At 41.6% G+C, this 14,329-nt stretch overlaps 1 protein-coding gene across 1 annotated transcript in view; it reads right to left on the bottom strand.

The window, feature by feature from the left end:
• The window catches only part of CTTNBP2 (cortactin binding protein 2), a 169,358-nt gene that overhangs the window by 38,514 nt on the left and 116,515 nt on the right, over positions 1-14,329 (bottom strand). Inside the window, exons 10-12 of the mRNA XM_055590284.1 lie at positions 9,782-10,057; positions 7,093-7,188; positions 5,817-5,896 (exon numbers count right to left, since the gene is read on the bottom strand). Of these exons, the coding sequence (XP_055446259.1) occupies positions 5,817-5,896; positions 7,093-7,188; positions 9,782-10,057 (452 nt within the window). The remainder of the gene's footprint in view (positions 1-5,816; positions 5,897-7,092; positions 7,189-9,781; positions 10,058-14,329) is intronic.

The following is a 14,329-nucleotide window of genomic DNA, read 5'->3' as shown; positions in this document are numbered from 1 at the left end:
ATGGGAATATAGCAAATTTATTTTGGGACTATATGAAGAGTAAGTGGAACCTCCTAGCGATATGATTCTTGATGATGAGCATGGCACACACTGAAGTGGACAGTCAATGTAATTCTCAAGAATTGTGTTCATGAGGATTCAGAGTTCTACATTTAAAAACAGGTATCAGATAAGGGTGATCTACTCAAGTATTTTTCTAGTATAATAGTCACTGAATTATTAAATTATAGTTATTAATAAGCTAATAAAAGTTGAAAACTGACTTAGAGAAAAGTTTGAGATAAAAACATTTAACTATTATAATAAGTTATTAGTGATTCAAACTCAATTAAGTTAAATGTCTCTTTATTAACTCAAGGATGAAGACTTAAAATGTACTTGTATTATTTAACTATTCAGGGAAAGAACAGTATTTAAAATGAACATCATTTAAATAAAAAAAAAAGTCTGATTTAAAGGTTTCACTCCATTTGGTTTTCTGCATGAGTGCTTTAATACATGAATTCTATTTACCCCATTTACACATATTGTGCTTCTCATATGGATCAGCTGTAAAGAATCCACCTGCTAATGCAGGAGACGAGGGTTCAAACCCTGGGTAAGGAAGATCCCCTAGAGGAGGAAATGGCAACCCACTCCACTATTCTTGCCTAGGAAAAAATCCCATGGACAGAAAAGCCTGGCGGGCTTCAGTCCACGGGGTCTCAAAGAGCAGAACACAACTGAATGACTGAGCATGTGCTAAGTTGCTTCCATCAGGTCCGACTCTTTGAGACTCTATGGACGGTAGCCCTTCAGGCCCCTCTGTCCATGGGATTCTCTAGGCAAGAATACGGGAGTGGATTGCCATTTCCTTCTCCAGGGGATCTTTCTGACCCAGGGATGGAAGACGTGTTTCTTACGTCTACTTGCACTGGCACCCGTGTTCTTTACCACTAGCGCCACCTGGGAAGCCCTAAGCACACACACACACACACACAGTAAAAAACCGTTTACTACAACTATGTCTAAACCATAGATTAATAGCCAGTATAAACTCTGATAACATGCATAAGCATGGAAGACAGCCTAGGTTCAATTCCTTAGGTGCTACCACTTTCTCCCTGAGGATCCTGAGCAAATAGTCTTGGTCTGTTCACCTTTAAAATGAGAGTAACTGGTATAAGTAGCTATCTCATAGAATGATTAAAGGAAACCATCTATATACTTATAACAAAGCTTGGCATATACAGGCATGCTGGTCTGGTTCCAGACCACTGCAATAAAGTATCTCAATAAAGCAAGTCACATGACTTTCTCAGTTGCCAGTGAATATAAAATTTATGTTTATGTTTACACCATACTGTCATCTATTAAATGTTTAAAAAGCAATGTGCATACCCTAATCCACTGTGCCACCTGGGAAGCCCAATTAAAAAATACTTTATTGCTAGAAAATGCTAACCATCATTTGGGCCTTCAGCCAGTAGTAGTAGTCAGATCAGATCAGATCAGTCGCTCAGTCATGTCCGACTCTTTGCAACCCCATGAATCGCAGCACGCCAGGCCTCCCTGTCCATCACCAACTCCCGGAATTCACTCAGACTCATGTCCATCGAGTCAGTGATGCCATCCAGCCATCTCATCCTCTGTCGTCCCCTTCTCCTCCTGCCCCCAATCTCTCCCAGCATCAGAGTCTTGTCCAATGAGTCAACTCTTTGCATGAGGTGGCCAAAGTACTGGAGTTTCAGCTTTAGCATCATTCCTTCCAAAGAAATCCCAGGGCTGATCTCCTTCAAAATGGACTGGTTGGATCTCCTTGCAGTCCAAGGGACTCTCAAGAGTCTTCTCCTACACCACAGTTCAAAAGCATCAATTCTTCGGCGCTCAGCTTTCTTTATACTCCAACTCTCACATCCATACATGACCACAGGAAAAACCATAGCCTTGACTAGACGGACCTTTGTTGGCAAAGTAATGTCTCTGCTTTTCAATATGCTATCTAGGTTGGTCATAACTTTCCTTCCAAGGAGTAAGCATCTTTTAATTTCATGGCTGCAGTCACCATCTGCAGTGATTTTGGAGCCCCAAAAAATAAAGTCTGACACTGTTTCCACTGTTTCCCCATCTATTTCCCATGAAGTGATGGGACCAGATGCCATGGTCTTCGTTTTCTGAATGTTGAGCTTTAAGCCAGCTTTTTCACTCTCCACTTTCACTTGCATCAAGAGGCTTTTGAGTTCCTCTTCACTTTCTGCCATAAGGGTGGTCTCATCTGCATATCTGAGGTTATTGATATTTCTCCCGGCAATCTTGATTCCAGCTTGTGTTTCTTCCAGTCCAGCGTTTCTCATGATGTACTCTGCATAGAAGTTAAATAAACAGGGTGACAATATACGGCCTTGACGTACTCCTTTTCCTATTTGGAACCAGTCTGTTGTTCCATGTCCAGTTCTAACTGTTGCTTTCTGACCTGCATACACATTTCTCAAGAGGCAGATCAGGTGGTCTGGTATTCCCATCTCTTTCAGAATTTTCCACAGTTTATTGTGATCCACACAGTCAAAGGCTTTGGCATAGTCAATAAAGCAGAAATAGATGCTTTTCTGGAACTCTCTTGCTTTTTCCATGATCCAGCGGATGTTGGCAATTTGGTCTCTGGTTCCTCTGCCTTTTCTAAAACCAGCTTGAACATCAGGAAGTTCACGGTTCACATATTAGTAACATCAAAGATCATTGATCTCAGATCACCATGACAAACATAATAATGAAAAAAATTTGAAATATTGGGAGAATTACCATAAGAAACAGGAAATGAGCAAATGCTGGTGGAAAACGGTACCAACAGACTTGCTCCACACAGGACTGCCAACAAACCTTCAATTCGTTGAAAAAAAAAAAAAAATTAAAATAAAGCAGTATTTACACAGTGCAATAAAACAAGGTATGTCTAAAATAAATACTCAACACTCAGGTTTTACTAGGTTTCCATGTCTACTGTATAGACTGTCAACACTTCAGTTATTGTGGTGTATGTCACTCTAGCTCAAATCCTACCAGTGGCTTCCTATCATAACTGAAATAAAATTCAAAGTCCCTGCCTTGATCCTGCATGATCTGGCTTCTGGTCATCTCTCACTGCCAGCCTAGACACATCTGTACCAGCTGTTCTTTCTGCTTCAGATACCCTCCTCAAGGCTTCTACCTTCACTTCATCTAGTTTTCTGTCTATGCATCATAATGGAAAGATTTCTCCTAATAACTCCATTCAAAAGCTCTTTCTGCCACCCCATTCATTAGCTCTTTACCTCTTTATCTGTTCTATTTCTCATTACACTTATAACTAGTACTGGATATCACATTACAGATGTATTTATCCATCTGCTTTTTATCTGCCCCACCTTACAGTGGGGCAGATACTGTACACATACTTACACAGTTTACAGTGTAAGCTCCATGAGGTCATGGAATGCAGCTTATATATAGCTATATCCTAAGTTTCTAAAACACTGCCTGCATTTAGGAGCTTCTCAACAAATAACTGTCAAACAACCAAATTAAATAACTAAACAGGATATAAGAATACATCACAGATGGTCAATCTCCATAAAGGGTTTACAATCTTTTATAGGAGAATGGAGGAGGACACAGCAACCCACTCCAGTATTTTTGCCTGGAGAATCTCATGGACAGGGGAGCCTGGCAGGCTGCAGTCCATAGGGTCACAGAGAGTTAGACGCCACTGCAGTGACTTAGCATGTACGCAAAGAAGGAGAAACTGTCACAATGACTATGTGTTTGTTATCCTTGCCTGTTTTTATTTAGTTGCTAAGTCATGTCCAACTCTTCTGTGACCTCATGGACTGTAGCCCGCCAGGCTCCTCTGTCCATGGGATTCTCCAGGCAGGAATACTGAAGTCAGTTGCCAATTCCTTCTCCAGGGGATCTTCCCAACCCAGGGATCAAACCCACACATCTCCTGCATTGGCTTGCAGATTCTCCACCAACTGAGCCACCAGGGTCACTTTAAATTTTAAAGTGATTGCTTTGATCCCTTGGTCAGGAAGATCCCCTAGAGGAGGGCACGGCAACCCACTCCAATATTCTTGCCTGGAAAATCCCATGGACAGAGGAGCCTGGTGGGCTACTGTGCAAAGAGCTGCAAAGAGTCGGACACAACTGAAGTGACTTAGCATGCATGCAGTATGACTAGCAGAAATTCCATTTGACTGAGCCAGTCAGTCAAGACTAATGTACAGTTGTAATCTGGTTGCATCGCCTTTCTAGTCATTTTATCATCTCAACAGGTGATTGAAAAGCCCTGATTCTACCCACTGATTTTACTGAGAGCCTAGACTCACATTCCTGAAATCCAGTTGGTCACATAACTTTAACCTTCACTGAAGCAAAGGAATAAGACAGCTTTCTTTCCCGTTTCTATGTAACCCTCAGGCTTTCTTTGATCCTTCATAGAGAGAGGAGCAAATAGCAAAAAAAAAAAAAAAAAAAAAAAAAAAAAGAGAGAGAGAGAAGGGCTGGGGGTGGGGTGGGCGGAGAAAGTATCAGATTTAGAAGACACCCTGTCTCCTAAATTGTGAAGCCTTTGAATGTTTATATGCTGTTTTTAGAAAGGTCAATCCCAGTGGTAAACCTAGCTAGATCAATGGAAAGATTTTGAAAACTTCTTTCCATCAGGATCAAAGACATCAATTCAGTTAATGGAAATAACTTGTGTAAAGGGTCAGAGTCAAAGCCATTCATTTTTTTTTTTTTTTAAGCTTTCCAAATTAAGGCAAGATGATGGTTCAATGTTTTACACCTTCAATATTAGTTTGAGATGCATTTCACATGCAGAGACATATGTGTGTGTCAGGAACTTGGTGACACAAGGCTTTATCACTCACTGGTTTGTGGTAAGTGGCTCATGGCCTTGAGCATGTTCTTACCTCTCTGCTGCTTCAGGTTCCTGGTCTATAAGATGGACAGTGTTGGCTACCTCATACTGCCTGGCACATGATAAGTACTGGACAAATGCAAAGCATTAAATCTATCCATTTTGTATCTAGAATTTGCTACTCTTTCCTGATAATCATATTCCCTTCTTCCTTTTAATAAAAGAACTACTCAGTTTTAGCTGAATGCCTGGTTGCCCAGCAAGTCCACACTCCCAGTTTGGTGTGAACACGTGTCTAATTCCTTGGGCAGGAAGGGTGTGTGCAGCTTCTCTGAAAGGCAGGGACTTGCCCTCCTGGCTCTCCTCCCTCAGGCTGCACCCTGGGAGCACTGACTGACTGACCAAGCCCACACATGACCCCCAAGGGCGAGGAGCTTGGGAGAGAGATGGAACTGAGACCCTGAGACCCTGCACCTTCCGCCTCCCTGGGCCCCCACATATGCTGGGACTCCTGTGTTTGAGAAAATAAACTTCTGTACTGTCCAAGCTATAATTGCTTCTGTTGAAGTGGCAAACCAATACAATACTAACGCTAGCATATTTACTTAATTTTAAATTGAGTAGGTTTACAGCCAGGCATCTTGATAGCTACAGTCATTCTCTTCCATATTAATGAGGAATTACTTGATGCCAAGTCTGTGTTAGGAAAAGACACCCTCCTCCTGCCCAAACTATAAAAGTTGGCAGGTTACATGCAGTCTCTCGGTCCCAGCAATTTCCAGGCAAGATATCAGCAGTTTTCCAGGGAGGGGGCCCTGGAAAGGTCATGAGCTCAGAGCACAGGGGAAGGAGGGGCTCACACGGCTCTCAATGTAAAACTGAGCAACCAACTAATCCTCACTGGGACCAGGAGCGTAAGACTCCACCTTGCAGGTCCACCTACCAGTCTGAGGTAGTTCTGCAGCATCTGAAGAGGGATCATAGATGCGTAGGTCACACTACTGAGGCAGCCCTCCTGAGGCCCTGCGAGAAGGAAACACACAGAAGGAAGATGGGCTCTTCACCTCAACTGTAAGAATGATCAAAACCTAACAGAGCTGAATGTACGATATAAGATGGTTATTGACTTCTGTAGGCAGAGCTGACATGTGGCCAAGAGGAACCAGTGTGCCTTTACCGTCGTGAAAATGCCGTGACACCTTGGACTGGCTGAGAAACAGCCCCTGCTGTGGCTCCCAAGAGTTCCTCAGCTGGCCTGATCTCCCCCAGGGCGAGCTCACCCATCCCCTGTCAATCACGACCAGGGCCTTCGCATCCAGGTTCCAACACTGTAGCTTGTATCTTCTCTGATTGCTGGATTCAATACTCGACCGCTTATAAGCCATGTATAATACCAATCCTCAGAAGTTCGAGCTTTGCCAGCATCAATGTACAGGTGCATTCCCAAATTCTGACCCCCACTTCCACCCCATTCTGTGTGCCGCCTGCCACTCTCTCAACATGGCGTTCGAGCCTGAAGGAATTTTCTGGAATGGTCTCAGGCTTTTTTTTAAAAAAAAAAAACTTAGGTCAAATAATAAAACTTTATTAGTTGAAACTGAATTTTTAAAAGCTCCATTCCCAAACCTGGGAAATACATGATAAAATCAGTAGCCTTTTAGCATTAAGGGCTGGGAAACTGAGAATTCCTATACTACGTACTAGCTGTACACACTCAGATAAGAACATCAATCTCTCTGAACCTCAATTTCCTTATACATAAAATGAGGATAAACAGAGATACCTATCTTAATTACGCTGTTGTAAGGATTACATGAACTTGTACTTGTCATGTTCTGTAAACAACAGGACCAAGCACACAGGAGACGCTCACTGAAGATTAGCTTGTACCGTAATAATCACGTGCGTCATACGCTGTACCTGACAGCAGTAAGACACTTCTCTTAACATGGTATCTGTCACTCTTATCAGCACATCAGCTTTTTCCTAATGAGAAATGCAATCAGAGTTGCAGCAATCAATGATCAGGACATCATCACAGGTGTCAGAAACATGACTTTTGATTTTTCTTCTCCTTAATCAAATATTTCAAAGAAAATCTAACTACTCAGTGTGGGAGTCACACACGCATGGCTTGGGGACACAGGACAAAATCATGAATCATGAAACACTCATGATGCAAACTCTCTCAACGTCGCCTCAGTTTGGAATATCCTTACCTGACAAAAGCACAGTGACCTGCTCTGCTTTATTCGTTCTCATGAAGTCCCATGGGGACTGGGTGAAGCTCTGACCTGCTGACCACGGCACATTTCCTAGTTCAAAAAAAGGTAAAAAGAAATGTCAAGAGACGCTTAAAAGGAATTCTTATAAGAGTCAATGTACACTCTCCTGTGCGAGACCCTAAAGGACTCTAGAGCTTGGACTGTCAGAGACACAGACTACGGAAAGGGTCACACAAAGGGTTAACTCCAGCATAATTTTCACTGTCAGTGGGAGGCCTGCAAGCTATAGGGATTGAACAAAATCTGGAGAATGCAAATATAAACAATATGTCCAGGGTGCAGTCTTTAAGAACAAAGGAGTTGCCACCCTTCCATGGTTCTTCCAGTGCCTGCTTCACAAAGCTGGAGCACGTTGAATGAAGCAAGAGATCCTTTATGATCTGATCCTTGACACCCTTTCCAACACATTTTTTGATTCACAGGCAACTTCAGGGGCTCAGAATAAATCAAAACTTTCACAGTCTGGGCTCTCTGCTCACTCTTGCTCAGAAAAAACAGCCCCACTCTGTAAGTGTCCATTCTGGGGAGGGAGCAGTCATAAGCACTTACATTTGTCCCTTCCTTCCATAGATCAATTCCTAAATGCCTATCCTCTGCACGCCCCCAAAATGCATATATAGCTCACCTGTAACTCACTGTTTCTCTGTTGCCCTTGGTCCCTTTAATCCAGCTTAGGTTATTGATACAGTACAGTTTCTCATATACATACATAATAACAGTGTTATGGAGGCATACCTCCTTTTATTGTGCTTTGCTTTTTTGCATGTAGCAGTTATTGTTATTTACAAACTAAAGGTTCTTGATCTTGCATGGATCAAGTCTATCAGTGCCATTTTTCCAACAGCCCATTTGCTCACTTTGTGCCTGTGTCACATTTTTGGTAATTTTCACAATATTTCAAATGTTTTCACTCTCATTATATATGTTATGGTGATCTGTGATCAGTGATCTTTGATGTTACTACTGCAAAAAGATTATAACTTTCTGAAGGTTCAGATGATGGCAAACACTTTTTAGCAAAAGTTTTTAATTTAGTATGTATAGTTTTTTAGACATTGCTACTGTACACTTAATAAACTGCAGTACATTGTAAGTAATTTTTATTTGCACTGAGAAACCAAAAAAATACATGTGACTTGATTTATATTGGGAAACTTTTATTGCTGTGGTCTGGAACTGAACTTGCAGTATCCCTGAGGTATGCCTGTAATCACCAATCATCAAGTGGCCACAGCCAGGTACCAAACTAAAGACCTAGCCCACAGAACTCAATGATTTTTTAGATACAAAATGCTATTTGGGTTCCCAAGTACTCAGGGACAAGAATGAACAACAGAACAGACTGGCCTTCGCACCCACTGCTCACAGAAGTACATGGATCTGACGGTGGTAAACAACCACCTGCCTTCCCCCAGTTTCCGGATTAGCTGGATGAGCGCTGATGACGGAGGGCCTTTTCCTTCAAAGCAGGGCTGCGCTGACTTCGTTTATTGGAAGTCAGAAGAACCACAGATCCCTGGGCAGACCCACACTTTAAATAACACTGCACCTGTGGGCAAATGAGGTCCTGAGAATCATTTGACTTCTTTTCTAAATGTACTTCTAAAATGATATAATAATTCTGTAATAATCATTTTAAGATCGTAACAATCCATAAAATTAAGTTGTGAATAATCTGCTTCAAAAATGAGTGGATATATATATTTTCAGAGTGATGTAGGGTGTATGTCTGAACAGAATGAAACACTTTCTAATATAAGCTGATACATTAATCACATGCTGAAACCTGCCCTTTCCTCAATCTTGACTCTTCTTTTGCAACATGGTGCTATTGAAAATACACAGACTTTCGTATCAGACAGACTGGGATTTGAGAATTGACTGCTTTGTTCCTTAGCCGTGTGACCTCAGGCAAGTTATCTTGTAACTAGTTATCTGTAAATGAGCCTGCTGTAAGGACTCAGTGAGGTCTGTATATAAATATAGCTCCCGGCACAGTCCTGACACCACAGGAGGTTCCCCATAGATGTCAGATCTCCGAGTTCAACAGGAAAGAGACTAACCAGGACAACTAACATTTATAGGACATGTATTATGCTCACCAGAAGGCAAATCTTATCTTTTTAAATTCTTCGGAGTCCCATCAAACAGAAACAACCAGTTATCACCCCGACTCCTCCCAAGTGGGAGGCTTGACTACCTCTTTATTAAAGTGCTTCTTCTCACTCTTGTCTGAAGGTAAGGGGTTCCTGCTCTACTGCATCTCTGGCGCAGTCCAAGTACAAACTTGGAGCTGTGTTCAGAGCTTGTGCATTAGCAAGCAGCTGCAATGTGGTTAGTTTCTTGCATTTATCAAAATAGCAAGTGCAATCACAAAGCCTCATCAAGGGCTTTCATGTTCTTCACTCTCTGGGTATTATTTGAGGTGTAAAAGCATTTTTATACCAACAGGCAACATTATGTAATGGCTGCATTATGAACACTCAAGGTTTCCAGCGCCAGCAGCTGCCACAAGTGAGCTTTGAATGTATTTAATCAATGAACTATGAATCAGGTTAGGGAGCCCGTAAACATAAATAAACCCAGAAATTTAACTTTCCCTTCATTGCAGGACTGCTGATACCTAATGTGATGGATCGCACACTGCTTGCACTGAGCCCAATGCTGGAGTCGCTGGTGCTATTAAACGTCATGTCTTCCAGGCTCCACCATCCATCAGAAGAGATTGCTTGGAAATGGTTTGTCAGAGCTTGACTCACTGCTTTTGAAAAATCATCCCATGATGTCTGTTTGCGAATATTTAAAGCACATATTGTGTTTTCACATTCAAAGTCATCGGCACTGTAGTTGCCTGGTTCAATCTCACCCACTGAAATCCTTAAGGGTATTTTAAGAGCATCTGTTGGAAGAAAAAAAAAAAAATTAGGTAAAAGAAATCCTGATAGGAAGTAAACCAGCAAAAATTTTACACAAAAAAGAAACAGATATAAACATTTTGAAAACAAAGCAAAGGCCAGCCATCCTTTTTAAACATCAAATGAATGTCTGTTTATTGGAGTAAATTTTGGTCTCCCAATCTCTTCATAGTTTCTTTGGAATCATGTTGCTTGAGCTCTTTGTCTATTTGGCCGGTTCTACTTCCTGATTCCTTTGCTGGGCCAGATTCTCATATTCTTTCAAAAAATGTCAGAGGAAACTGGAGCTCTCTCTTGACCCTGAACTCTCAATTGCCCTTTCTCCTCATCTTCCTTGAAAACATCATGAAGAAGAGGGGTTGTTGCTGAATAGGTCAGTGTGCTGAGGACAGTGGCTTCAGGCTCACAGACTTTGGGCTTGGCCTCAGGATCACCTTCTACTAGCCATGTGTCCTTGCCTTACGTGCTCTATGCCCCAATTTCTCTATAAAATGGAAGGAAGGCACAAGTGAGTTGCTATGAAGAGTAAATGAATTTGTGTTTGGAGGGGCTTTAGCACACTACTAGTATAACACATTATCTGTTAACACACTATCTTACAAGAACTAGTAGGTACTTGATAAATGGTGAACAGTGCAGTAGAAGCTTTTAAAATAATCCTTCCAATCTCTCTGTGATACCAACTGAGGTATTCCCCCAGGTGGGCAGCACCCATGTACTTCTGTTCTCATGAACTGAATTATATGCAAGAGCCACTTGTGTTTAGTCCAAATCTTCATGTCTGTTGAACACAAACTCTAATTAGTAAATTAAATATTCCAGATACTGAAGAAATGAGTTCCTACTTCTAGAAAATCAGAACACTTTTTAAACTGAACAAAGGAGCTGCTATAAAAGTTTTTAATGTGACATGGATGACACGGCTAAATAAAATTAGAAAAAAATTTAAATGTCTTGAGACAGATATTGTCATTAGTTTGCTTCATAAATATGTTTAAATTCTCAAACACTAGAAACCACAGATGAAACATTAAAGGTGTGATCTGTTCAAGTAAGAATACATGGCACTTTGATCAGGAGAACTATATTAATATGAAGAGCTTCACCTAAAAGTTGATGAAAGAATTACTTGGTGTGTTTTAAATTAAAACAAAATGTTTAAAAATATGTTATTTTTATAATCCCCTTCTTAAACTTTTCTTCTTTTTCCATTAACTAACCAACCTTTTGTTTAGTTGCTAAATCTTATCTGACTCATTGTGACCCCAAGGACTGTAGTATGCCAGGCTCCTCTGTCCTAAACTATTTCCCAGACTTTGCTCAAATTCATGTCTGTTGAGTCAGTGATGCTATCTAAACATCTCATCCTCTGCCACTGCTTTCTCTTGGTTTGCCTTCAATCTTTTCCAGCATCAGGTTTCTCTTGTGGCTCAGCTGGTAAAGAATATGCCTGCAATGAGGGAGACCTAGGTTCGATTCCTGGGTTGGGAAGATCCCCTGGAGAAGGCAAAGGCTATCTTCCAGTATCCTTTCCTGGAGAATTTCGTGGACTCTATAGACCAAATTCAGAATTAAATTGAAGAAAGCAGGGGAAACCACTAGACCATTCAGGTATGACCTAAATCAAATCCCTTATGATTATACAGTGGAAGTGAGAAACAGATTGAAGGGACTAGATCTGATAGACAGAGTGCCTGATGAACTATGGACGGAGGTTCGTGACACTGTACAGGAGACAGGGATCAAGACCATCCCCATGGAACAGAAATGCAAAAAAGCAAAATGGCTGTCTGAGGAGGCCTTACAAATAGCTGTGAATAGAAGAGAAGCGAAAAGCAAAGGAGAAAAGGAAATATATAAGCATCTGAATGCAAAGTTCCAAAGACGGTAAGGAGAGATAAGAAAGCCTTTCTCAGCGCAATGCAAAGATAGAAGAAAACAACAGAATGGGAAAGACTAGAGATCTCTTTAAGAAAATCAGAGATACAAAGGGAACATTTCATGCAAAGATGGGCTCGATAAAGGACAGAAATGGTAGGGACCTAACAGAAGATATTAAGAAGAGGTGGCAAGAATACAAAGAACTGTACAAAAAAGATCAACCCAGATAATCACGATGGTGTGATCACTCACCTAGAGCCAGACATCCTGGAATGTGAAGTCAACTGGGCCTTAGAAAGCATCACTATGAACAAAGCTAGTGGAGGTGATGGAATTCCAGTTGAGCTATTTCAAATCCTGAAAGATGATGCTGTGAAAGTGCTGCACTCAATATGCCAGCAAATTTGGAAAACTCAGCAGTAGCCACAAGGACTGGAAAAGGTCAGTTTTCATTCCAATCCCAAAGAAAGGCAATGCCAAAGAATGCTCAAACTACCGCACAGTTGCACTCATCTCACACGCTAGTAAAGTAATGCTCAATATTCTCCAAGCCAGGCTTCAGCAATACGTGAACCATGGACTTCCAGATGTTCAAGCTGGTTTTAGAAAAGGCAGAGGAACCAGACATCAAATTGCCAACATCCGCTGGATCATGGAAAAAGCAAGAGAGTTCCAGAAAAATATCTATTTCTGCTTTATTGACTATGCCAAAGCCTTTGACTGTGTGGATCACAATAAACTGTGGAAATTTCTGAAAGAGATGGGGATACCATACCACCTGACCTGCCTCTTGAGAAACCTGTATGCAGGTCAGGAAGCAACAGTTAGAACTGGACATGGAAAAACAGACCTGTTCCAAATAGGAAAAAGAGTACATCAAGGTTGTATATTGTCACCCTGCTTATTTAACTTATATGTAGTGTACATCATGAGAAACGCTGGACTGGAAGAAGCACAAGCTGGAATCAAGGTTGCTGGGGGAAATATCAATAACCTCAGATATGCAGATGAGACCACCCTTATGGCAGAAAGTGAAGAGGAACTAAAAAGGCTCTTGATGAAAGTGAAAAAGGAGAGTGAAAAAGTTGGCTTCAAACTCAACATTCAGAAAACTAAGATCATGGCATCTGGTCCCGTCACTTCATGGGAAATAGATGGGGAAACAGTGGAAACAGTGTCAGACTTTATTTTTGGTGGCTCCAAAATCACTGCAGATGGTGAGTGCAGCCATGAAGTTAAAAGACTCTTACTCCTTGGAAGGAAAGTTATGACCAACCTAGACAGCATATTCAAAAGCAGAGACATTACTTTGCCAACAAAGGTCCGTCTAGTCAAGGCTATGATTTTTCCAGTGGTCATGTATGGATGTGAGAGTTGGACTGTGAAGAAAGCTGAGCGCCGAACAATTGATGCTTTTGAACGTGGTATTGGAGAAGACTCTTGAGAGTCCCTTGGACTGCAAGGAGATCCAACCAGTTCATCCTAAAGGAGATCAGTCCTGGGTGTTCATTGGAAGGACTGATGTTGAAGCTGAAACTCCAATACTTTGGCCACCTCATGCGAAGAGTTGACTCATTGGAAAGACCCTGATCCTGGGAAGGATTAGGGGCAGGAGGAGAAGGGGATGACAGAGGATGAGATGGCTGGATGGCATCACCAACTCAATGGACATGAGTTTGGGTAAACTCCGGGAGCTGGTGATAGACAGGGAGGCCTGGCGTGCTGCAATTCATGGGGTTGCAAAGAGTCGGCTATGACTGAGCGACTGAACTAAACTGATTTTCCATGGGGTTGTCCAAAGAGTCGGACAGGGCTGAACAACTTTCACTTTCACTTTCCCAGCATCAGGGTCTTTTCCAATGTTCAGCACTTCCCATCAGGTGGTCAAATACTAGAGCTTCAGCTTCAGCATCAGACCTTCCAGTGAATATTCAGGGCTGATTTTCTTTAGGATTGACTGGTTTGATCTCTAGGCAGTCCAAGGGACTCTCAAGAGTCTTCCACAGGACCACAGCAGGAAAACATCAATTTTTTGACAGTCACCCTTTTTTATGGTCCAACTCTCACATCCATACATGACTTATGATTTTGGGAAAATCACAGCTTTGACTCTATGGACAAAGTGATGTCTCTGCTTTTTAATACACTGTCTAGGTTTATCATAGCTTTCCTTCCAAGGAGCAAGCATCTTTTCATGACTGCAGTCACCATCTATAGTGATTTTGGAGGCCACGAAAATAAAGTTTCTCACTGTTTCAAAAGGACCAGATACCATGGTCTTAGTTTTTTGAATGTTGAGTTTTAACCCAGTTTTTTCACTCTCCTCTTTCACCCTCATCAAGAATCCCTTTAGTTCCTCTTCACCTTCTGCCATT

Source organism: Bubalus kerabau, chromosome 8 (assembly GCF_029407905.1).
Source record: "Bubalus kerabau isolate K-KA32 ecotype Philippines breed swamp buffalo chromosome 8, PCC_UOA_SB_1v2, whole genome shotgun sequence".
Classification (NCBI taxonomy): domain Eukaryota; kingdom Metazoa; phylum Chordata; class Mammalia; order Artiodactyla; family Bovidae; genus Bubalus; species Bubalus kerabau.
This window is presented reverse-complemented; position numbering and strand designations above follow the sequence as displayed.